The sequence below is a fragment of the Labeo rohita genome, chromosome 15, assembly GCF_022985175.1.
Source record: "Labeo rohita strain BAU-BD-2019 chromosome 15, IGBB_LRoh.1.0, whole genome shotgun sequence".
NCBI classification, from domain to species: domain Eukaryota; kingdom Metazoa; phylum Chordata; class Actinopteri; order Cypriniformes; family Cyprinidae; genus Labeo; species Labeo rohita.
Window position 1 is genome coordinate 20,821,725 of NC_066883.1, and position 27,068 is coordinate 20,848,792.

Below are 27,068 nucleotides of genomic sequence, written 5' to 3' on the forward strand. Positions count from 1 at the left end.
GTATGTAGCAGAATAGAAGAGCAAGCTTTGGGACATACTACTTCGTCATAGCTGCTTCTTTAACAGATGCTCTGTTGCTTAGTTACACTCTTAAAAATAAAGGTGCTTCAAGATGGCATAAAAGAACCTTTTTTTGTTTAAATGTTTCCATAAAGAACCTTTAACATCTGAAGAACCTTTCTGTTTCACAAAAGGTTCTTTGTGGTGAAAGAAGGTTCTCAGATTATAAAAAGGTAAGAAAGAAATGGTTCTTTAAAGACCCTTTGACTGAATGGTTCTTTGTGGAACCAATAAATGGTTCTTCTATGGCATCACTGTGAAGAACCTTTTAAAGCACCTTTATTTTTAAGATTGTATGTGCATCCTGTCACTGTTTAAACTGCCCTGTCAATCATCTTCTCACAGTTAAAATAATCCACAGTTTCATTTGATTTCCTACCATATTGGAGAGAAACGAAGAGGCATGTTGATCAGCCAGTTGTGAGACTTTTATGCCAAGAACTTTGCTTGTGTTTGCATAATGATGCATTTAAATGTTAATGACCGAATGTTTAATTATTAAAAAAAATTCTGCAGATGAAATAAGATGGATAACATTAAATAAATATTATCAGACTTTGATTATTTATCACTTAAACCCCTTTCTCTACCTGTCCATCAGTCGTACATATGCCATGTTTGTTGTTTTTTAACACTTTTATGGGTAGTTCTTAGTATGTTTGTAGTTCTAATCGAATCCTCGTCCACCGCGCAATGTGTTGTGGGCAGAACTGTGAGACAAACTCTCAATTCTGAGAAAAGGAAACTCGCATTTCTTTTTTACTTTACAACTCACAATTGTGAGTTTATATCTCGCAATTCTGACTTTATAACTAACAATTGCGAGTTTATATCATGCAATTCTTTTCATATGTGAGTTTATGTCTCACAATGGTGACTATAACTCACGATTGCTGACAATTCTGAGAAAAAAAGTCAGAATCGTGAGATGTAAACTCGCAACTGCACAAAAAAGTCAGAATTGTGACATAAAAAGTCGAAATTACCTTCCTAATTTTTTTATTCAGTGGCAAAAACAGGCTTTCATAGGGATAAGATGGCCTCTTTGAATAATTTTGACATTTTGTTCTATGACAGCTAAGTTACCACAACTGTTATGTTCTTATTGTCTGTTCGTAGCCTACTTTCCTGTAAACTGCTTTAGTGTAAGTGCTTACTTAGAAAATGAATGTATATATGGCAGAACTTGTCGATGAAAATTCCCTTCAAATCAAAACACAGCTTTACTTTGAGCGGGATAGGAGAGCCACAGTTCAATGCTATTTCCTCAAATAATTACATAATTGTGTGGACAAATGACTTCTATTTGCAATTCCTGACAGCATTGCCCTGTTAAATGAATCAGTGCTGTGTGGTTTAACTGGGTGGGGTGTGTGGAGGACGGTCCAGTGGGCAGCAGGAGCGCTCTTATTAACACATCAGAAAAACAAACACAGCACCTGCCTGTGGCTCAGCTGGCCCAGCTTAATTCTCTTTAGTTGGGCTCATAGGAGGGGGTAAACGTGCCAAGCAAGTGATTATAGCTTCAGCGCTGTGGGAGCCCTCACACCCTCCCTTCCTTTTTCTCTCTCTCTTGCCTCCACAACTCATATTCTCAGCCCAACATCTCAAGCCCAAAGATTTAAGTCAACAAATCTTCAAAGTCCCAAAGATTTAAAAGATGATCGGCTACTGTTTTGAAGAGACAAATTGGTCCAAAACATGCTGTACATGCTGTGAATGACTAAATTTGAATTTTTCAGCAGTTTTAAACACTAAAAGCCTCAAATGATTCATATCAAATGTTACGTTCCTCCTTTGTTACATTTTGTCACCTGTCACATCTCTAAAGTGACTTCATATCCCACCCACGTGACCCCTTTCAGATTCTGTTAAGTGCCGACAGCAATCAAGGGCTGTTGAACAAGGTGTCTGACGACGAAACCTGCCATCGCATTTGTCCTTCCATTGACTCGCAAGAAAAATAACCCTGATTGCTGGGTATCAAAGGAGCAATTTAGTTAATTAGAAACTGTCCAAATTCATGACGTTTCCTACACGGAATGTCATCCTTTGCATTCAGGAATTTTTAGTGCAAATTACCAAGCTGCTCTCCGTTGTTAGTGCCCGTGCTAACAAGTTATTTTTAACAGGTAATTTAGTTGGCTAATGAAGCTTGAAGAATTTCAAGTTCTTAATCGGTTTCTATTGAAAAGCCAAGTGCAGAGTTTACTTTGCTCAAGTGTCTCTCATTTTTCAGAGCAAAATCATTATTCACAAACTTAACATGCAGCACTTCCACATCCACCAGCAGTTTGTGATTGCAAAGCAGACAAGTGGTGAAAAATGTTCTTGACAGATTTTTTTTTTTTTTTTCAAATGTAAAATAAATAGCTAGTGCCCTACACATCCCTGGTGTTGAGGGTCAAGCACCACAGTTTTAATCAAATCTTAAGGCCTTCAATACATGTCTATACAAATGGCCCTGGAGTTCTGACAGTGATCTGTGTTTCACAATAAACACAGGCTGATGATTTATAATGTGTCATGGTACCTTATACACTGTTATTTTATTTGTGTTGCAGTTATATATATATATATATATATTCCATTATACACAGGATTCCACCAGTACCGAAAGTATTAGTAAATAAAGTAAATATTTATTTATTTACTTACTTACTTACATACCAAGTATGTAACAAGTATGTAAAGACTGTAACTGCACCATAACATTTTTCCATTAACAGCCATACAGAAGAAGCTATGTATTCTAGTGAAAGAACATTTTGGATATTTTCCCTTTTTGCTGCATTTTAATGTCATGGTTCAGAATGGTTGTGAGGCAGTTATAGGGATAGTTCTTCCAAAAATGAAAATTCTATCATTACTCACCCTCATGTCGTTCCAAACCCGTAAGAACATTCATCTTCAGAACACAAAATAAGATCATTTTGATGAAATCCAAGAGCTTTCTGACCATACATAGACAGCAACGCAACTGACATTTTCAAGGCCTAGAAAGGTAGTAAGGACATTGTTAAAATAGTCATTATTGTTAATAATGTGACATCAGTGTAGTGCTGTCACTAATGGTTATTTTGGTAATCGAGTAATCTGATGATTATTCTGATAATTAATTGAGTAATCTGATAATTATAATTAATACAATTATTTTTGTAGCAATAAAATACTTAAGTGAGCAATAGCTTTTAAAGTTACATAAAATGCATGTATAATAGCAATAAGGCAATACTAATTAGTTCAAATAAAGTACCGAAACCAAGTAATGTTATGGTTTTACTGAACAAAACTGTTAAAATACATAATGTATTATAAACAATACATTACTCAATATAACAAATGACTGCAGAGGGCGCCAACGGCGTGACGAATGTTTTTATAAACTTTACTGCGCAATCCTTGTTTAATATTGACTAAACGTTTAATTTAAATGTTCACTTAATCGTTAATATTCAGACATTTATTTATGACAGAAATGGATGGTAAATTGACATTGTTCTCTCTTCTGACTGCTGATATCAGTTTCTCTCAATTTTTTCCTTTGATTGAAAGTCGTGAAAACACTATTGTGTAGTTTTTCTTTTGCTATTTGAGCAAATGGGAATTCAAAAAATATATTTATGGTAGTCTCCCATTCACTGCTCTCGGATTTTACCCAACTATGACGACTTCCGCTATGAGAAAGGTCCATCCAGGATTTTAAAATAATGGAGTATTCGACTTGAATCAAGGAATCCTGACAGTCCTACATCAGTGGTTTAACCTTAATGTTATGAATCTACGAGAATACTTTTTGTGTGACAAGAAAACAAAAATAACGACTTTTTTCAACAATTTCTTCTCTTCCGTGTCAGTCTTCGATGCATGTTCACGAGAGCACCATCAGGGTTGCCAACTCTCACTCATTTGGTGTGAGACACACTTTCAGGCTCTGTCTCACGCTCTCACTCTGCTCATGTAAATCTCACACCAAATGTAGCGTTAAATCGTTAAATGTAGCGCTTCAGTTAAAGCCAGAGCCATTGAAAAACAGAGCTGCAACAAGCTTTGACGTCGCCATCACGAGGTCACGTGGTTTATTGAGCTCTTCAAACAGACCAGAGCTGACAATACATTTGAATGAGTTTAAGTAGCATAGACGACAGCTTCACCGCACAGGCAGCAATTTTTAGTAAACATTACAGCATATTATGCATTGATTATTACGTGGATGACATTTACAGCATCATTTTATTCTGGAGAGTGATGGGAAAGGCATTTGCAATGCCATGGTTTACCCAATACCTGTATTTAGATACATATACATGTATCTAGAATATTTGCAGGTCATACCTGCTTACTTATTTGTAAGGTTTTCATTTGAATATTTCGACATGATTAAGTTTTTAAATGTGAAATGTAAAAAGTTAATAACTTACATCTTTATTAAATGATACCCATATAAGTACATTCAATGAATGCAAGCAAATTCTGAATTTAACCCGAGTTTAAAATTGTGCTAAAAGATGCATTTAACAAAACATTTTTATCCCTTTTTATGTACAGTATATATGAATTGATGTTGAATTGAGATTGAAATCTCCAGAAATCCAACCCCCCCCCAAATCTCACTGGCAACCCTGGTACCATGATGCATGCATGTGGTACTGCTGATGCAGGAGCCGGCGTTCTGATGTAGTTCATCGTCTTTATATTCTGGTTCAATAACTTAGTCTAGGCAAAAAATTGCAAGTCATTCTCATATCAAAATTTTTAGACATTTTTTTGAAGACTGTTTTATGTACAGCGTGCGTCTTCTGCAGGTTCTACATCAGAACACCGGCACAAGCGTACATAGCGGTACTCTCGTGAATGGCCTTTGAAGACTGACACGGAATAGATGAAATTGTTAAATAATGTCATTATTTTGGTTTTCTGACAGCAAAAAACATCTAAACTACACAAAGTTTGTGTAGCTAAGAGTTGAGCCATGTGCTTGCAGTAGTTTGTAGTTAGGCGTAGCCAGCAAAAAGGAGTGTGCTGATCATCAGCTGTGTCCACAGATGGTTGCCATGGGGCTAATGTCATTGTGTTGTCCACAGAACATGCATTCATATCAAACACATCAGTTGAGTCAGCCCTTGGGCCAGAGACTGAAAACTTCATTTTATGGCTCCAGTGTTTTTATTCTGCAGGAGAGTCTGTCCCTAAAGTTCTTTACAGTGATGAACCAAGATATTGATGTCAGATAGCAGATGTTGGTTTGTATCACTAAAAACATCCGTCAGGATACGGCAAACCGTCAGTGCACAATTACTTTATTCATAAGCTTATATCATTGTGCAACATACATCTTATGAGAACATGCATTACAATGCAACGGCAGGCCCATCACATTCAAAATGTGTCATATAAAGCATGAAAAGCTACATATATAAACATAATAAATAGTAAAAAAGAAAAATGGAAATTTACACTCAATTTGCTGTTGCGTGTTTTGCACACTTGATGTTTTCGTTCATCCGCACAATCCAATCCTCAGGGACTGCATGCAGTTCATCTTTATCCTCCCTTTTCACTCCATCAGTATTATCTTTACCTCCTCAAGGTTAAAACAAGGATCTGAAATGGTTAATGCTTCCATAGGGAAGGCTGACAAACAACAGTCAAGGTTATTTAGTTTGAAAATCACAGCATTTTAGTGAAACTGTATTTATTTTCTCTGCTTCTTTATGTTGAATCCACTTTGCTGTTAACGTGGCACAAATGCTTTGATATTGGCACAGAAATTACAGTTGATTACACATTTGCTGAATGTATTATTTAAGGTTTCCGCCTGCTGTTAGTTGCTGAGAGAACATCTAACAAACATTATAAACGTGGGACGTAACATTGCAGACATGACTGGCATAAATAAGCTTTTCAGCAACAAAATTACAACCTCCATGCAATGCATGGCCTATTGAATACTACAAAGCATCTGTTTGCATCACAGTATGTACTACTATGATTAAAAACGCTGTTTTGAGCAAATCCAGAACAAATAATACTGACAAACAGATAAGCAAAGGCATTGCTTGGAGTGTTATTCCAAATGAGCGTTTTTGTCTGTGCTGAAGATACTGCTTTAAGCCCCATCTCCCATAGGGTTTTTATATGCGTTTTTCTTTTCTTTTTTAAGCGATGTGATCTTGGAAAAAAATAATTTTTATAATACAGACAATTTATATACATTCCTTTAGATTTAATCTCAGTGAAATGCAAGAGATGTAGCCCCGAGGCCATAGTCCACATGGGATCCAATTTAGATTCTTTATTTGAAGTTTTACAGTGTGTCCACTGCAGATGAGGTATCCTTTCTATCCCTTCTGCTCCGGTGAAGTGAGTTCTCTCTTTCAACAGTGTAAAATCTTAATGAAAGCTTTGCGAAACTCAATGTTGAAAGTGGTGTATATGATGGGATTTACAGCACTGTTCACGTAGCCCAACCATGTAAAGGCAGTGTAGAGTTCAGGAGGGACTTGGCAGTAAGTGTTCACAATGTGCGTGATGAAGAACGGCAGCCAGCAGATGATAAATACACCTGACAATAAAGCACACAGAGGTGGCAATAATTCAGGGTGGGCAATGTTAAGAAACTGTACTTTTGGGTTGACAACCTATATAAAATGTTTCATTCAGAGGAACATTTGTACATACTGAATAATACTCTGTTAACTGAAATCAAACAGTATTGTTAAAGCTGAAGTGGGTCATTTTCACACCATTAGTATCACCAAACGAAACTGCAAAAAATCATATACTCCGCCTGAATTCTATTGGTTGGGCAAACACATAGTCCTGCCCTGAAAGTCACATCATTGGCTGTGCCAGTGTTGCTGTTGTCAGGCCAGTTTTCAGGGTTGCCAAGTCTGTGGTTTTCCCTCAAAATTGGGCTACTTTTCAACTGTTGTTGCAGTTAAGGGTTTGACATTACATAAATTATATTTGACTGAAATGCTTGAAATTTAATATTTTACCAGTGATAAAACTGTGCTAGATCTTAACAGTTTTTGTGAGGGAGCTCCTTTACAAAGACTAACTGTGTTAATGATTGCTACTGTACTATGTAGTAATTAGGGGCCAAGGTTATCCGACTGTATCCGTATTATTATTTCCCATAAAACCAAAGTTGTGTAATCTGGTACACAGAGGACAGTCTCAATATTAACCATAGCAAATTTAGAATCTCTATCTCAAACTCTCTAGCACCACCAATAGGCCAAATTTGCACTTATATTTCTGTTAATAACATTTGAACTGTAAGGTCTAGAAGCAAAATTTCCTCTGATTCCTTGCTGAGTTGAATGCATTTCAAAATTTAAATTTCTACTGGTAAAGATTTTTTGCATTTTTGCGAAAAAATCTACTTTTTCAAACTCTTCCTAGACGGTTTGTGTGATTTTCACCAAAATTGGCTCAGATCATCTTCAGGCAAGAAATTATCAAAAGCTTTTTGATATACCAAACCTGTTTTTTGTTATACCAAGCATGATCTTGGTCAGTGAACATGAGTAGTTTTGGCACAGTGCCACCTACTGGTCAAAAGATATAACAATGTTAATTTTTTTAGGGGGTTCAAGCGCATAGCGCTGAAACCCTATTGTAATTGTTAGAATGGTCACAGATAAGCGATATCCACATAAAACTGATCGTGCAAACCAAACCACAAGTCGTAGAGACTTGAAACTTGGAGGGATGGTAGTACTTACACCACCTACAACATGACCAAGTCTCGCCCCAATCGACCTGGCGGGGGCACTACAGCAAACAAAAGTACGAAATCACTTATAACTCTTAAACTGTCAGTCGCAGGTTCAGGTGTCTCATGTCGTTGGAATCCTTGACTCACGTCGGACAAAACACATGCCTCAGATTCAATTGTGAGCCTGGCAAAAGTTTTGTGTATTTCGTGTTCTTTGAAAAACCTACTTTTGCGAACTAGTCCTAGGTTTTTTGCCCGATCAGAACCAAACCAGTGCAGAAACATCTGCATATCTCTAGAGATTGAATATCAATAATTATCAAAAAAAAAATTAACTTTCGACTCCCTGTCGCAAAAGGGCGCAGGGCCACTTTTAGTAAAATTCCTATAACTCCTGAACTGAATGAGATATCAATAATGAGAGCTCAATCTGAGGTCACAGGAAAAAAATCACGGAGCTGGGATTCTTGGTGGCGCTATAAGATGGAAAAAAATAAAAAATGAAAATGACTATAACTGCATAGCCATTTGTTCTTTCAACATAAAAATCGATGTGCATGGTCTTGTGCCACAAGTTTCTACAAGGACATTTGCGTATCTCAGAAAACACGGCTGCCATTGGCCGACAAACTTTAAGCACCTGTTAGACAAAGTTAACGGAGGCCAATCAGAAAGAAACTCGCTGTTCGAAATATTTTCAAGGACATAAACGTTTGTGCGTTGTGAGGTTTTACGCACCTACGCACAATGTTTGTATCATATGATAGAACTTCTCATTCTGGACAACTTCTCCTCTAGACCCACTGTTGTCAATCAAATCATTTGTTAAATGATTGAGAAGATGTAAAAAACCTACTTTTGTGAACTAGTCCTAGGTTTTTTGCTCAATCTGAAACAAATCACTGCAGTACAATTCTCTGGACTCCCTAGGCCAATAATCCTCAAAAAAGTTAAAATTTACCCTTTGAGAGGCTATAACGGGGTCATTTAGAAAAGGGGCCTGTCCAAATGTACCCAAAATCCTATAAAGCCTAAAGGAAAACTCAAAACTGCTGAGCACATGCGACAGGAGATTCTAAAAGAGCATGCAAAGTTTTAAGGGGATCGAACCACAGCTGGCACTATAACAGTCATAAACATTTAGAAACATCATATTTCTATGGTAAATTACCTAGATTTGCCAAAAATGCTTTTTTAGTCAATAATTTAGGTGGGTGCAGCCTTGATAAATAATATGTAATGCCTTTTTCCTTATATGCTTAAATGCCTTAAGCGCTTGCAGCTATATTTGTTTATAATTTCTGAACAGTTTGGCCAAAAAACAAAAGCGTGAACTTCGGATATATTGAATCAAACGATACCAAATTTTCCTATGCTGGCCATTTTGAGTTTTGTCGCAAAATGCTGTATCAACAAATGTCTTTAACAGGGGCCTCCAACCCTGCTCCTGGAGAGCAACCATACTGCAGAGTTCAGCCAAAGCCACTCAAAGGCAAGCCTGCAACCTTTAGCCAAAAAAGCGTAACAGCTAGTGCTAACGAAAAACGAGACCAGAGGCCGTTCCTTTTGAATGGATGTCAATGGAGGAGACACTTCACTACACTGAATAAACAACGTTTTAAAGGAAACAGCTTATAATTTAATGAATCAGCAGCCTATTAGCTAATCTTCAACATGTTTTACACTAAACAATACTTTTGAAATGAACAGTTTTTAGAGTTTACACCAAAAGAAATGGCAAAAATGCTTTTTAAATAATTGATTTAGGCGGTTATAAGCTTACTAAATAATGTCGTTTTTCATATATGCTTAAATGCCTTAAAGCGCTTGAACCCTGGAAATCACTTTTGCAAATTGACATAGTGTATAATGCATAACAGTGATTGTAAAATATGAATTTTAAGCATGGGAGTACCATATATTGAGTTATGATATTTGGGCTAGGGTCATTGACCTAGTTTTGGGCTATTTTTGATTGGCCATTGGGCTTGTTTTGTTACGCAGATCTGGCAACCCTGCTGGTTGTGATGATGAAATACAAAGCAATGTTATGAAAGTGCCACAGTATTTACACTTTATGACCCAAAATGTTTTACTTAAAGTATTTTATCCAAAAAATCACACTTCACCTTTAAGACACTGTTTAGGCACTAAAGGTATAGTAAAAGCACACTTACCAAGGACAATGGCTAACATTTGAGTGGCCTTCTTCTCCTTCTGCTGGGAGATTTTGCGTTTGTTAAGAGTCTTGACCGATGTCTGTGTTTTGCCGGTGGGGGGAGACCTGGATCTCAAATGCTTTGGCCCCTTTTGTGATATTGCTGGTGTTGCCATTTCTTTCAGGTTTGACACCAGCTTCAGGCGATGGGGGTGATATGTCAGTCTCTCTTAGATTGGAGTTAACCAGCCTGCTGTGTTGTTGACTTGCGCCAGACTGATCCTGCTTCCTTTGTCTCTGAGGGTTTAAGTTTGTGATTTCATCCATTTGGATGTCGTCGCCATTGTTTACCACCTCCTTTATGAAGATCTAATAAAAAAAAGATGAAAAAGAAGTTATTTTACAAAAATTGGTTTACTCCATCAAGCAGCTCATTTCATGACAGAACAGTGTGTTGTTTCAGTCAATACAACTTTATATGAAGTGTTCACTGGATGCAGAGATTAACATTTAATATTTGCTGACACACTGTCATTTCTCAAATGTCATCTGTCGTTATTACTTCTGTTGCATATGACAAACAGTTAGAAGCTGAAAAATCCTGTCAAGAGCGATATTTGGAAAAGAAAAGTGAAATTGGCTCTACCACGTTTTTGTTGTTCACAGGAAAATTCCCACTGGACTTGACGATAACAGTGCAGAGTTTCACATCATCAGGGTGGGTGCATTTCTGAAACACACATGGGAGAAACACCAGACTGTTTTGACAGATTTAGACCAGAAAGGAATTAGTTGTCCCGCCATCGGTTCGTTTTAAATTTATTTGCAATTATAGAAACATGCAATTGGAAGGTTGGTAATTCCGTTCCGTCACAGTGATGTTTTTTGCAAATGTCAGCTTATAGATCATGTTTATAGGTAAAGCGCTAGGAAAAGTTTCCAAATTCTTTAACGTTTTAAATTAGCTGCTCGGCATGAGGATTGCTAAAGCTCCATCTGAACGGCACACGATTTGGATGCAGATGTGGGCTATCTGAAGATCATTTCAGATCTAAATCCAAAAGTTCAGCCTTTTGAAAACAAGACACTTCTTATATAGAAGGATAAGGACGAGTTTTGCACTTCAAAATGAAAGCGCTCCTGAAATAAACATGATGTTGATCCAAGCCTGATGTTTTCACATCAGAATGCTTTGGAGGAGACACAGCAGTGTAAAGGAAACCACTGATAGGGGATGCTATGTTTACTTATGCCGTCAGGACACAGTATGAGAACTCCCTAACCACAAATGGCTCTCAATAATGCACTGATGCCCTTGCAGAAGCTTAGGATGGGTAGATAAGCTATCAGTTTCTTTGAATAATGCTATATTGAATTTATTCTGCTGCGGCATGCGCTTCATGGAGAAGACTGGATGTCGTTGCTCCGTGTAAAATAATGCAAAGTCTAGCCATGTATTATAATAACAGTCATATGAAGCAGCTGCCATTTCCTGCATGGCACACATCGATTAGATGTATGTCGGCAGAATCAATACGAGCTAAAAAAGAGGTAAAGGTCATTTTAGACACACTATGATCATAGATACAGATGCTATTAGTTCATTACAGATACACAGCTACATTACTGATATACAGCTAATGGGTGTTGCAGTGCTGATGAATTACTTTGAAATTCATTGACACTGCAGTTTTTTAACAATCCCAATTCAACTCTACTGGAGTGCTAAGTAAGTAGAAATTTTTGTCGTCCTGCAGTTGTTCTCACCTTTAAAGTTGAGCTCATATCCATGTCCGTAACTGGGAATGTGCGTTTGGTGTTGACGCGTTTCCGTCTCTTTCGCAGTACCACGTAGATCTGCACGTATACTAGCAGTGTTATGATGAAGGGAACGTAGAAGGATACGATAGAGGAGTAGACTACAAACGCAGGATTTGCGATCACACACAGAGCATCATCATGGGTAACTACAATAAAAAAGAGAGTGAGAATTAGATGAAGTGCCATTGCCTTGTGTATTATATAAAGAAAATGCAGTTTACTGACTGCCATGTGACATGTAGAATAGATGTCTGGGTATGGAAGGCCATTTTTGCCAGTGAATAAAAAATTAAAAAAGGTATTTGTGACTTTTTATCTCACAATTCTGACTTTTTTCTCAGAATTGTGAGACATAAACGGGCATTTCTGGCTTTTTTTCCCTCAGAATTGCGTGATATAAACTCGCTATTGACCCTTTGCGGAACTACACATCATGTTCTCACGCAGTGAAAAATACATTGCGGAGCAGAGAGGAAACTGACAACATGCCGATATTTTCTCAGAATTGCGATTTCACAATTCTGAATAAATAACTCGCAATTGTGTTCTAAAGTCAGAATTATCTGACTTTATATAGTCTATTACAAAATTAGAGTTTATATTACAAAATTCTGAAAAAAATGTCAGAAATATGAGTTTAAATCTTAGACTTCTAAGAAAAAAGTCAGAATTGCAAGTTTGTATCTCACAATTTTGAGAAAAAAGTCAGAATTGTGAGTTTATATCACACTATTCTGAGAAAATCTCACAATTTTAAGAAAAAATGTCAGAAATACGAGTTTATATCAAACTTTTAAGAAAAAAGTCAGAATTGCGAGTTTGTATCTCACAATTTTGAGAAAAAAGTCAGAAGTGCGAGGTTGTATCTCACAATTTTAAGAAAAAATGTCAGAAATACGAGTTTATATCAAACTCTTAAGAAAAAAGTCAGAATTGCGAGTTTGTATCTCACAATTTTGAGAAAAAATTCAGAATTGTGAGTTTATATCACACTATTCTGAGAAAAAAGTCAGAAGTGCGAGGTTGTATCTCACAATTTTAAGAAAAAATGTCAGAAATACGAGTTTATATCTCAAACTTCTTAGAAAAAAGTCAGAATTGCGAGTTTGTTTCTCACAATTTTAAGAAAAAATGTCAGAAATACGAGTTTATATCTAAAACTTCTAGTAAAAAAGTAAAAATTGCGAGTTTATATGACAATACTGAGAAAAAAAGTCAGAATTGCTTGTTTATCTCACTATTCTGAGAAAAAATGTCAGAATTACAAGTTTATATCTCACGATTTTGAGAAAAAAGTCAGAATTGCAAGTTTATGTTACGCTATTCTGAGAAAAAAGTCAAAATTGCGAGTATGCATCTTAAACTTTTAAAGAAAACAAAAGAATTGTGAGTTTGTATCTCACAATATTGAGAAAAAAGTCAGAATTGTGAGTTAAAAAGTTGCAATTACTGTTTTATGTTTGTTTGTTTTATTTATTGAATGTTGGTCGTACCAAATATACCTATTATGTTTAAAAAATAAATAGCCACAGAGAGAAAGCATAAAGGTATCAATACAGCAGCTGACATATTACCTGTATTTATTACCGCACAGTATAACGCTCAACTTCCCAGTCTCTTACATTATGATTTGTTTTGTTCATGCCCACAAGTCCCTGACCTCTTCCTCCCAGCACAAGCATTCAAGCAGAAGAATGCTGATTAAATGACTTCCTCTAATATAACTTTCAAATGAAGTGGTGACCTAACTTAATTTTAGTTGCCCCTAACCCCGGTGTGTGCATCAAGGTAATGACACCAATACTCTGTAAATTTGCTCTTAAGTGCAAGCTGTTGTGCCATAATAATATTTCTAAGCAGAAGCTATTTGTTCCACTTCAGGACAAGGGGATCCACTTACACAGAGTTTAGCTATCATATTCCTTATGGTTGTTAACTCACATGCAGAATAATGCATATAAAATGAGCTAAAGTGGACAGTAGCAAACAGTAGGCCAGAGATTACAGATATAAAACAGTATATTGGCTTTTAAAGCTTCTTTTCATAATATCTCTCTGCTACAGTAATTTGAAGACTTTATTTCTCCACAAGTACGCAATGAATTGCCTTTAATTCGATTAATTAATTTGTTTAATTGATTGACAGCTCTACTAAAAACATGTAATGTACACTGCTGTTCAAATGTTTGGGGTAAGAATTTTATTTTTGCAAGTCTCTCATGCTCACCAAAGCTGCATTTTTTTAATCAAAAACTAAAGTACAACAGTAATATTGTAAAATATTGTTGTAATTTAAAATAACTGGTAATTATTGCAATTTAAAATAACTGTCAGAAAGAACGTTTCTGTAGAAGCCTGTTTCCGCCACTGAATATAAAATAAGAAGGGTAATTGAAAGAAAAGAAGAGACAAAAACTTTTTTCTCACAATTGCAAGTTTATATCTCACAATACTGACTTTTTTCTCACAATTGCAAATTTGTATCTTGCAATTCTGACTTTTTTTTTTTTGCAATTTCCCGCAATTACAACTTTTTTTCTCTGAATAGTGCGATATAAAATTGCAGTTATAAGGTCCAATTCTACGGGGAAAAAAGTCGCAATTGCAAAGGGTCAATTGCGAGTTTATATCTCGCAATTCTGATTTTTTTCTCGCAACTGTGAGTTTATATCTTGCAATTCTGACTTTTTTCCATGCAATTTAGAATTTATATCTTGCAATTATTAATTTTTTTTTTCAACTGCAAGGTTATATCTCGCAATTCTGACCTCTTTCTCACAATTGCGAGTTTATATTTCACAATTCTGACTTTTTTCTTGCAATTGCGAGTTTATATCTTACAATTCTGACTTTTTTTCTTGCAGTTGCAAGCTAATATCAATATTTGATCACTTTTTGAACCACTTTTTTTCTCAGAATTGTGTGATATAAACTTGCAATTGCGTGTTGTAATGAATTCTGAAAAATAATTCTGAAAATAAAGTCACAGTTGTGAGATTTTTTTTTTGCAATTTTGAGAAAATTGTATCGTATACACAAATTGTTGAAAAAACTTCATTTTTTTTAAATTCAGTGGCAAAAAGTCTTCTATAATATTCTTTGTGAATATATTTTAAAATGCAATTTATTCACAGAAATCATTTAATATGCTGATTTGATCCTCAAGAATTGTATTTATTTAGTTAGTTTTTTATTGTTTTCAATGTTGACAACAGTTGTGCTTTTGTAAAAAAAGGATTCTTTGATTAATATAAAGCTCAAAAGAACAACATTGACTTAGGAATCTTTGGTAACATTCTAAATGTCTTTACTGTCACTTTGGACCAATTTAATGCATCCTTGCTGAACAGAAATATTCATTCCTTTCAACAAAAAAAAAAGAAAGAAATAAAATAGTACTGACCCTGACCTTTTAAATGGTGATGGCCTAGCAATCTAGTTACAGAATATTATTTTATCTGCCATATTTACCTGTATTATTGAGTCCAAACAACAGTGGACATGATATAGCAAAAGACAGAATCCAGACGACAGAAATCATGACTGTGACCCTCCTCTTGGAGCTGTAGCGTGTGTTGTACAACATAGGCATGGCTACAGCTGTGTATCTGTGGAAAATAGAAGACAAAAATTGATTTGTTGTTATCTTACAGGCTTTGTATGACCTATATCATATTCCTGCATGCCTCTGCACACAATTTTCCAAATATACATGTTATCACATGACCTATGATGTATAGAACCAAATATCGGTGCTTCCCATGACCTCTGTAATGCTTTCTAGCCTTTCCTTCTAGCATCTGATTACTTACTATATAAAGAGGAGACGTTTAGTATCAACCGCTATTGATCTCACAAGTATTTCTTACTATTCTGAGCTCATTGTAAGTAACAATGTACAATGAAATTGCTTTCGTCTATATATAACAACAACCTCAGCACCAAATCTGGCTTATTTTCAGGTGTGCAAAAGCTGAGTTGGTCTCTCTTTTGAGCTGAGTAAGTCAGCATTCGACTGCTCTAATAATGGCAGTGCAGAAACACCTACCTGTCGATACTGATGGCACACAGATTGAGTATGCTTGCTGTACACATCATCACGTCCAGGGTGACAAAGATGTCACAGTGGATTGTGCTGAACCTCCACTCTCCCACCACCTGGGAGGACAGACATGGACAACTAAACACTCTGCTAATTGTAGAACAATACATCTGAATGCAAACCTACAGTTTGCTTACAAATCTGCAATAGTTAGTCATTTGACAGAAGCACTCTGGCAAGCACTGCATATTAGTAATATCTTTAGATTATATATATCCGTGATAAAACCACAACCGCCTGTCTTTCTTGTCTGCAAGTCTGCGGAAGTCGATTTGCAACAGCTTCAGCCACTCTAATAATGTTTAAACCAATAAAATATTGGCATTTTCTCTGGTTTATGCGATAAAACTGGCAGAAAGAAGCAATATAGCACAGGTCAGCCTCATCCACAGTTCGCATCTCCTGAGTTAGCTGGCAGAGCTTTCTGAGCTGCCTCTGATTAATGTGTGTCCTCAGGCAAGCCGAGGGACTCAGAAACCTCTTGATGGTCTTAGGTCCCCGCCTCTGGAGTTTGCATCGCTGTCATTGATTAAAGAATTATTTGACACCTCTAATGAAAGCGGCTGTGAGTTGCCGGAATCAGTTCATCACCATATCTCTAAACTCAGATGAAATGAGCCTCACCCCTATCATTCTCAGACATCGCTAGTGATCAAAACATGTCCTTGCACTAATGGAGGGAGAGCAAGAGAGAGCGAGGTCCGTCGAACAAGCATGTAGTGTGAGTTTAAATAGAAACTTTTTTAAATTGCTGTGCATAGAAAGAGCTAATCCATATGGAAGCTTGTTTCTGCCACAAAAAAAGGTCACTGCATGTTTAATTCTGATTTTTTTTTTTTTCAGAATTAAGTCAGAATTGTGAGACATTAGCTGTGTTTTCATCTACCCATTTTTATGTGCATTTTGGAATATCACATAAAAAAAAAACACGAAGATGCGCATAAATTCTAAAAATGCGCATAAAAAACGTATGTGCACAAGTGAGTAGAATAAATTTGTTATCCGATAAGAAAAAATGCGCATAAACTATGATGGAAACCTTTACAGAATAAATTCCTCCTTGCATATTAAAAAAAGTCATGTGACTTTTCCAAAAAGGTGATTTTGGAAGCTCATTGGAAGTATGTATAGTTTCTTATTTATTTTGTTTTTATTCGTTTTGTTTATAAATTAATCATTTTATGTTTAATATAAGTGAGTTTGTCCTGTTTATTGTCTGTTTAATCAACTGATGCCAAATCGCAGCTAATTCGAAACTGAAAGTAAAATGTGCACAGGCATTTAAAAGTGAAGCAAAGTGTGGAAAAGTGGGAAAAACACTTAATGAACTACCCCACAACCTCTCCCCCCGTCGATTAACCGGTGGGAAAATTTCCTTACAGCCCTACTGCTCACCTTGATGTGCAAGCAATTCATATATATACATATATGAAAATTATTATTTTCAGTGGCTTCTCCTAGTTTTCGTAGTGATATTTAGTGCACGTTTATCAGGAAGTGACGATTTTGTTCTCTTTGTCTCATTTGATGGAAACGGTGCTTTATGCGCAAATGTTTTATGCGCATTCCAGTTCTGCGCATAAGTTAAATTTGCATCTTTGGATGGAAACATAGCTATTAACTGCCAATTTTAAATTGTTTTTAAAAGCTTTTTTTTATTTCATAATGGAAACTTGCTACCCTGAGAATGCATTTAAATGTCTACCTTATTTCTGATTTATAGAGACAATTCACCCCAAAATGAAAATTACTCCATGATTTACTCACCTTCATGTAAGAAAATTTTCCCACCGGTTAATCGACGGGGGGAGAGGTTGTGGGGTAGTTCATTAAGTGTTTTTCCCACTTTTCCACACTTTGCTTCACTTTTAAATGCCTGTGCACATTTTACTTTCAGTTTCGAATTAGCTGCGATTTGGCATCAGTTGATTAAACAGACAAGGTGTATTTCTTCCTTTTTCCTTTCAGACACATACAACTGGAGTAATATTAAAAAATGTCCTAGCTCTTGCAAGTTTTATAATGGCAGTGAATGGGCGTTGAGATTTTGAAGGCCAAAAAAGTACATCCATCCATCATAAAAAAGAATTTCACATGGCTCCCGGGGATTCATAAAGACCTTCTGAAGCAAAGCAATGCATTTGTATCCATATTTACAATTTTGTAATCTGTAATCTCAAGGTTCCGCTAACAGTTGTACACGTTCATGAGAAGTTGGCATTCCAGTGGATGACTTAGGATGTAGGCATAGCATACACTCTAGTGAGAATATGGTAGTCTCATGAGAACCAGGTCTCCTCTTGGCTTATATTGAATCCTCCGGCATTTTTTGATTTTCGTGTTTTGTTCTGCTCTGTCCTTTGCGCTTCCGCATTCATCACCACATTCGCCTACATTCTACGTCATCCACTCTCTCGTGAACATGCATACAACGGTTAGTGGAATCCAAAGTAGATTTTACGGTTTATAGAGTAATGTGTTAAAGTAAAAGAAATATGGATATTTTTCTTATACAAATGCATCGCATTCAGAAGGCTTTATTAAACCACTGGAGCTGTGTGGAGCACTATTTATGATGAATAGAAGCACTTTTTTTGGGCTTCAAAATCTAAACACCCATTCCCTGCCATTATAAAACTTGAAAGAAATATATAGGGCTGGGCGATTCATCAAAAAGAAATCTAAACCGAAATTCAGAGCCTCTAACCGATCTAATTTCCCAATGTCGGTTATTTCATTTTTTTTTTTAAATCTTGTTAATACTTTCCCATTAAAAACATATTACCGGTTGGTGCTGATAGCCTTGCAGTTAGAGCACTGATATATTGTGCATCTGCACCTCTGGTGACCTGAGTTTGAGTTCCGACTTGTGGTCCTTTTCCAATCCCATTCCTAACTCTCCACCCCACGCGTAATCAAGGTAAAAAGTTCAGTTAATCCATATTTTAGGTCATATCATCCAGGCCTAGTCGTATACATCTGGATGGCTTGAGGGTGAGTAAATCATGGGGTAATTTTCATTTTTGGGTGAACTATCCCTTGAAGGGCAAAAGGTTTAAATAGAATGAAATATATTCAGCATCTTACAAAGGACAAGTGATGTGAAGAATAAATGGATGGATGGAAATGTATTCCACTGCTATGTGACTAGCTATGTTAGAATGCAAATTGACATGTCACTGCAAGTTGTATGGTATTCTGTATATGTGACAAATAAGTTTTGAATTGAATTTGAATAATTTTTGAATTTTCAAATCTTGCTAGTGGTAGGGATTTGAACAATGATTCTTTTTGCCTGTTTTTTATGAGTGATGCACTAAATCCAATTCAACACACTGTTAGCTAATTCAATTCAAATTCATATTAATGAAGTAAAAGGAAAACACCAAAGCACTTGATTTCATTGGTAAGTTCTTGCAGGTATACTCAGGTTATTTTCATGACTCATTGTCACTGTGCTCTGAAGATACTGAAGTTGTTTACAGAAATCATCTTTTGGAATGATGATCTCATCAGCCTTAATAATAATACTGAGGGCTTTAATATTGCAGTGCAACAACAGCAATTTTTATTTAGCCAATAAACATTTCAACCATCTCACAACAGCGCTCCTTAATGTTCTGTTCATGCGTATAAATGATTCAAACTAAATAAATGATGACCTAAGCTACTGACTGAGATTGCGGTTACTCGCTGCCCTTTAGAAGGAGAAACAACACATCACAAGATATCAAAATGCTAATTTAATACAGGGAGTTATAATAATGCTGTAAATTGGATGTGCTGCATATGAAGCGTCACTTTTGACCCATTGTTCAGAGCTCAGTTGAGCTCACCCAACCAACCTGCTTGCATTATTCTCCAGTCAAGAATTATGGTCTGAATGTACATTACAAACCTATGGATTTTGCTTGATATCTGATAGCTTTGCTAATATGTATGGCTCAATGACATACACCAGGGAGGCTCTCTTGGTTGAAAATAACTACTAACCTGTGGCTAGGATCAGATTTTCTAGAATTAGACTGGTGCTGGTGGCTACTGCAAATTGATTGGCTAGAATTAGGTTTAAGACGGTGCCTGCAGCTCTTCTTAGTTAATTCTCACCCAGATGGACTCTAATGAGTTATGAAGAAGATGGCACAAGAAATTACAGTCTAATCATGTGTAATTTAATAATCTGTCCTTGCATTAATATAAACCACAGATGGTTTATTGTTAAATCATTTTAGCACTCGATCACGCTGATACCTACCTCGAGGTAAACCACCCATGGCATTACAAGTGTGGCAACCAGCAGATCAGCCACAGCCAGGCTGACTATCAGGTAGTTAGTAGTAGTCTGTAGAGCTTTCTCCCTCGAGACGGCCATACACACCAACACGTTGCCGAAGACAATGACGAATATGAGCAGCGTGAGAAGCATGGCGTAATAATTGTACTGGTGCCGCCCCCCTTGTTCCGTGCCATTGAAGCCCCGGGATCCATTTTCAAAGAAGCTTTCATTATAAGCATACTCCGTGAAGACTTCCATCAGATGGTTGAAGCCAAGCTGAGAACCTAGAAGCAAAGACAAGAGACTTTTAATGAAAATAATCCAAATTTCTTGTATCACGGTGTGTGTCTTATCAAATCAACCAGATTGCTCAGCGTGTGCCACTAAGTTCTGGCATGAAAAATCAATTTCTTATTGGAACACCTGAGCAGAAGCTTTGACTAAAAAGCACAGGGCCGTGGCCTTGCGCCGCATGGTACACTGTGTAAAGTCCATCCTTTATTTATGGGTGATCGTTCGCACAGCTGTCCTGAAAAGCCTGTGTTTGAACTCTGGATGTGACTTGACTAACTAGGACAGACGTCTCCTCCCTCCCTACTGTTTCCCTTGTACGATGTCCAAGAAAACAGACAGAAACATAAGCAGTATCAGCTAAATAATAAGCGGACGCAGGGAGGTGAGAGCACTTCATAAAATATCACCACAAACGGGCTTGTAGTATACCGTCTCTGCAAATTGAGAAAAAAGAAACTGCACAGTGAGCAGTTGTTTTTCTTGCCATATTTTGCAAATTTAGCAAAATTCGTGGATGCTCAGCACTAAATTTATTATAGCCCTAATGAGGAAATAGATAAAATTAATTTGCATTTCATGACAAATGAAGCCATTCTGGCCAGCTAAATAATATCAAACTCAGAACAAAGGTCTACTTGTCTTCTCAAGTTATTTTTTATGTCAGGAATAGCTCATTTCTTATGGCTTTGAGATAGAAAGAGCAAGATAAATCTTGAAGAGATGCAGTTTTTCCATGCAGTAAATGTAAATAAGTTCCAAAACAACATTGGACCCCACTGACTTTCATAGCATGGAAAAAAAGCACTGAGATGATTTTGTTTTTCCTAAAATATCTGTGTTCCACTGAAAAAAGAAAGTCACTGGTTTGAAACAACACCCCTGAGATGACAATTTTTCATTTTTTGGGTGAAATATATTAATTTACAATCAAAGTTTCACATCAAATTGTAGCATGTTACAGATTCCATTTGCACACTTCACACTGGTCATTTTACACAGCCTTGACTGACTCGTTATGTAGATCAGAAAGATATGTACGAGGAAAAGACACAGGCATGAGCGTTTGAACCTTGCCGCACCTCGCACGTAACATCACTCAGGGTCTGAGCAGCGCCTCGTCGGCAGATGTGCCACACAAATGAACAAATGTGCAATATGTCTTCACTTAAATCATTCAATATGATAGTAAAAAATGCATTCTACTGGGAAAAACCTATACAGAAACACCATCACAGATATAACCCACTCTTGTGTAAAGGGACCAGCGCTTATTGGTTTTTCCACATAATTGCCTCTTTAGCCTTCTCAGTGTCAGTTTTGATCATGAAGGCTGTCTCAGAATTGACACTCCCTGCAGAGCAAGAAATATGCATCACAGCTCAACTAAATGATGCTTTTTCATTTTTCGCATATCAGTAATTTGTAATCGTGTTTGTAATAGGATTTTGAATCAGAACAATTCAAGCTGTGCTTGTATCTTTAGTTTAGTTTGTCTACAGGAACAAACACAAGTAACACTTTATATTACGTGTCCTATTTGGATTAAAATGTAATGCATTTGATACAGTGTAATTATTGTGTACACACAACTCTTGCGATCTAGATCTTCTGCAAATGTTAGGGTTAACATGACGGTTATGGTTAGGGTTACTGCGGGACTCCAAATAAACAGTGTACTGTATGAATATCAGCCACCCACTGTCCCTCTTTTCCCTATGGTTTCATATCTTTACTGTCTCTATCAGTACATAAGTCTATCTATCTATCTATCTATCTATCTATCTTTTATAATTACACTATACATGTGTTTGTTTATGTACTGCATACCACTTATACTGTGATAGATTTTAACGCATGTAGGTATGACACATTTGATTATCATAACTGCACACACACACACACACACACACACACACATGTCTGGTTTATTATCTTTGTGGGGACTCTCCATAGGCGCAATGGTTTGTATACTGTCTACACTGTATTTTCTATCCCCTTACCCTAACTCTACCCCTAAACCTAACCCTTACAGAAAACTTTCAGCATTTTTACTTTCTCAAAAAATCTCATTCTGTATGATTTATAAGCTTTTGTACCCATGGGGACCACAAGCCGGTCCGCACAATGTCAAAAATTTCAGTTTTTACTATCCTTGTGGGAACATTTGGTCCCCACAATGTAGCAAAAACAAGTACACACATACACACACACACACACATGTTTGTTTTTGTGAATTGTGGGGACTTTCCATAGACTTCTATAGATTTTATACTGACCAAACGATATTGTCTATTCCCTAACCCAACCATAACCCTAACCCTAGCCCTCACAGAAAACATGTTTGCATCGTTACACTTTCAGATAAACATCATTTACTATTTTTAATCATTTTTTTTTTAAATTCAGGTTTTACTATCCTTGTGGGGACATTTGGTCCCCACAATGTAGCAAAAACAAGTACACACACACACACACACACACACATATATATATATATATATATATGTGTGTGTGTGTATGTATGTATGTATGTATGCTATAATGTGATTAAAAAAACAAAACATTAAACTCTAAAATTTAAGGCTTTTAAGTTAAGATTTATTGAAAACAGTGACAATGTCTATATAAAACGTGTTACAACCCTATTTTCTATCCCTTACCCTCTTCTTATTCTCTCTCTCTCGTTCGCTCCCTGTCAAACAGACGCTCACACCTCATTGTACGCATAAAGAAATTACAGCAATTTTGTCACTTTGAAAGGCGCTTGAATTAATTGGAAAAGATTACAGCCAGCAGTTCACACTTACTCGTCTAAAACAAATGCTTGTTTTTCCTCACGCAGTGGAATAAAGTTTCTCTGAAAGTGTCAGCATCAGCGAATCTATTAATTAGCAGCTTTACTATACTTTCTAATTATACATGAATAGAAATAAGTAGCTCACAAACGAGAGAAAATGCCGCGCTGTACCTTCAAAACCGCAACTTTGATCCAAAGAGCGGAAGTATCCCGTTTCTTAGATTTTAAATCCACTTTTCTCCATCGGATACACTTGTCCATCCGAGCGACTGTAACTGTATTCCTCTTCTGTCTCAATTACAGCTCCACGGGTGGATACAAGCGCTGTAAACCGGCAAACACGACTACTTCCATGAGGAAATTTCATTTTGGCGATTAAAAGAAGCTGAGCATGATGTAAATATATGCTTTTCCTGGTTTTGTGGAGGTGTTAAACTACACTTAGCCGGAGCAACCCATATCCTTTTGAGTCCAGGCGGAGTGTGAGCAACGCGCGCGTGTGAGCGCAGCATCTGAGCGAGCGCTTTACGCACACGGTAACCTTCAGCATCCACTGAGGGACAATCTCAGTCCCTCCAACAGAGATTGAGAAGGTTGGAAACGAGGCGGGGCTTTTACATAAACATCAGTAAGAATGAAGTATAAGTGGTGTGTTCTTAAGACACAAGCTTTTTTTTCTTTTCAAAACACTGTAATTGATCTTTTTAAAGACATGAATTGTTCGTGAATGAACCCTAAATGAATGAATTATTCAAACTGTAAACTCTACCTATTAGTATATAAGTAGGCTTCTTGTAGATTTTATATTTTGGTTTTAATTAAATATTTGTTTTGAATTAAAATGCTTAAAATTAGTTGAAGTTGGCAATGAGGATATATCTTTTTGTTTCATCTCCAACCTGTTCTTCCAAAATATTATGATTTATCCACCTTTTTCTTCAGTAAGAGCGGGCGCGGCCATTTGTAAAATGTATGGGTCTGGCTTCCAGTCTCATCCATGTCCAGCTATTTTTAGATGTACTAAACCGCTGGTTTTAATTATGAATACACTGGTTTGTAATGCGAACCGTTTTAACGTTTACTGCACGTTGTTATTCTTCTTCTTATTTTCCTATAGCTGCTAATGAATCAGAATCTCACTCATAGCTTTACTTGTGCATGGATATCAATAGAGGGTTTGTACTTCCATCACAATTTGGTCAGTTACCTTGATGCGCGGCCATATTGGCAGTACTTGGATGTAAACAACAGCATTGAATGCATGGTTAATGTAGTACTGAATACGTTGTTCTGCTAATTTATGCTGTCTAAACCACAGAAAAACTTGTGGAAACTGCTAAATCATATAGAAAAGACTTAGCAAGCAGGAAAGGAGCAAAATTTTCACAAACTAAAGTTAGGTGATAAAGATACGTACAGTATTAATTTAGATATTAATCTAATATTTCACATACCTGACCCTGATAAGAACAAACACGAATGTTGTCAATATTCTTTCTCTGGAAATCCTGGTTTAATTTGGCCAACCACAAACGCCTTTTGTTCCTCAGACAGGTTTTTGCAATCTTCTCCTTGATTTGTTATAACTTTTGGCAGTCTATAGTGCTCCAAATGTTTTTCCTGATCCGACCTATTAGTACAGCCCAAACCATGACAATAATTGACCATTTTCAGCAGCAAAAAGCAACCAAATAGATGTGTTTCTTTAGCTTCAGTGGCATTGTTTACAATCAGTGCCGCCAATATGGTCGACTGATGACGCGTTGTCAAAACAGCATTATCAAAATCGCCAGTTCTTAATTTTTGTTTATGGATTATTGCAGTGTTCATTATTTTAAAAAGTATTTATTTATTTATTTATTTATTATTCATGTGCCCCGTAGGGGAGAGTGGGGTGAGTTGGGCCAGTTTTTACTTGTAGTGTGCTTAAAGTGAGCACTTAACAGTAATGGGTCCAACTTAAATATGTACATAAACTTCAGAATGTGATGCGTCCTTGGGAATAATCACGTTGGATCTGAAATAAACTGATTTCAAAATGTGACTTTACGAAGAAAAAAAAAGTGGTCTCTTGGCTCAACTTTCCCCTAGTGAGGGGTAAGTTGAGCCACATGGAGTTGAACTGTTCCATTTATGTCAAAGTAAAACTGAACATTTTCACCTCATGCTATGACAAAATAAAGTTCAAATTGAATAATTAAAAAAAATGACCTTAGGGAAAAACAATTTCATAAAAACGTCAGTGGTCGATTTTCATAAATCCTATTTAAAATTGACAGAACAAAATCAAGTCCAAAACAAAGAACAAAATCAAAAATGTTTGGTCTAAAATGAATGAAATATCATGTAGAATTACAGTAAAATTATACTTTATGTTTATAAGAAGGGGGCTCACCTTACCCATGGACTTTTGGCTCAGATTACCCCTCTCCTAAGCGTTTTAACAAACTTGTATCATCCAGCAGTTCAGAGCTAACATCATGCTAACATTACAACCTCGTATTATAACCTCCTAAAGCACAAACACACGTGGTATTTTTTTCAGATTTGTCTGTAGTTGTTCGACAGAAGATGCACGAGTCCTTGAACATACAAAAATCACTTTGAGCTTTGATCATCTTTTGAACTTAAACGTACTTAGCAATTTTTCCATGGGCCTCTCTCATTCACAGGGTGAGTTAAATGGTTAATGCTTCAAATATGCGTGATTACATCACTCATTTTGTTTAAGGTTGTCTAGATACAAGGGGTGGCTCAACTTTCCTACAGGATCAAATCACCCCGTTCTCTTCTAATCTTTAAATAAAACCTTTTCCTTGCAACAACAAACCTTTTGTCCACTGGCACGAAGTCTGGGAAATAAAGCTCTAGCAACCTGTCATTCATGAAATTGCATCAAATAGCTAACACCTACTATCCAATCAATTCCTGCTGGACAAATTCAAGTCCCGTCCTAAATTCTTTTTCGATTTCAGAAACCATTTCGCTGGGATATACATCACAACAGAGAGAGAGAGAGAATAAAAGATCACACTTTCAATGTGACTTTAAATAGCCTTTATCTGTCATAGCTCAATCTCCTGATTCTTACTAACAGCTGTAAACTGACAGATTTTCTAAAACTAGATTACATGGCACATTACAGCCCGATATGAGCAAACATCACTGGTACCCACAGTAGATTAGTTGTGCGTCTTGTCTTCAGGGTAAGGATTGAGTTAGATGCCTTTATATGGTCTTTAAGACTTTGGACCAAAAAAAAAAACAAGTCCCCATTTCCCTTACAGCAATGGAAAGCAGCTTTGAGGACTGGATCAGAGTGCATGGATTTTAGACATGGTAGACAGAAAAATGGATTCGGTGCCAATGTGTGGACTGGATTTGGACCATGTGTGCTAGGGCTGAAAGACTAGATGGGCAATGCAATGAAACCATGGCAAGGTTATAAGTGCAAATACTGTGTGCTGCACTGATATGGCTTTAATAACAGTGAATTTCAAATACATGCATGCTTGGATGAAGATTTTTGTTGGATTTATAATTACATTTCAGATACTGTATGTGCACTACATTGCCAGTGCCTCACTATAGCCAGCCAGAGCATAAGCCATTACTGTCCTTAGAGAAGGATGATAAGATGTGGGTAAATCAAACAGCCATGTTGCCTTAGAAACTGGCAACAACAAATGCCCTTTGGTTTTTTGATACTTCTCAGAAATCAGATTGATTCACCCAAAAAAGAAAAAAAGAAAAATTCTGTTATCATTTACTCACCCTTATGTTGTTCCAAACCTTACTTTCTTTCCTCTGTGAACCTCACTGACTATCATTATA

At 36.6% G+C, this 27,068-nt stretch overlaps 1 protein-coding gene across 1 annotated transcript; it reads right to left on the reverse strand.

The window, feature by feature from the left end:
• Nucleotides 1-5,343: 5,343 nt before the first annotated feature.
• On the reverse strand, nt 5,344-23,798 carry drd2a (dopamine receptor D2a). Its single transcript, XM_051130122.1, is given in 9 exon segments — nt 5,344-6,625; nt 9,964-10,057; nt 10,059-10,313; nt 10,591-10,674; nt 11,712-11,911; nt 15,237-15,373; nt 15,814-15,923; nt 20,123-20,427; nt 23,406-23,798. Coding segments are annotated over 8 exon segments (1,347 nt in total). The 5' UTR covers nt 20,402-20,427; nt 23,406-23,798; the 3' UTR covers nt 5,344-6,437.
• Between the last annotated feature and the right edge of the window lie 3,270 nt (nt 23,799-27,068).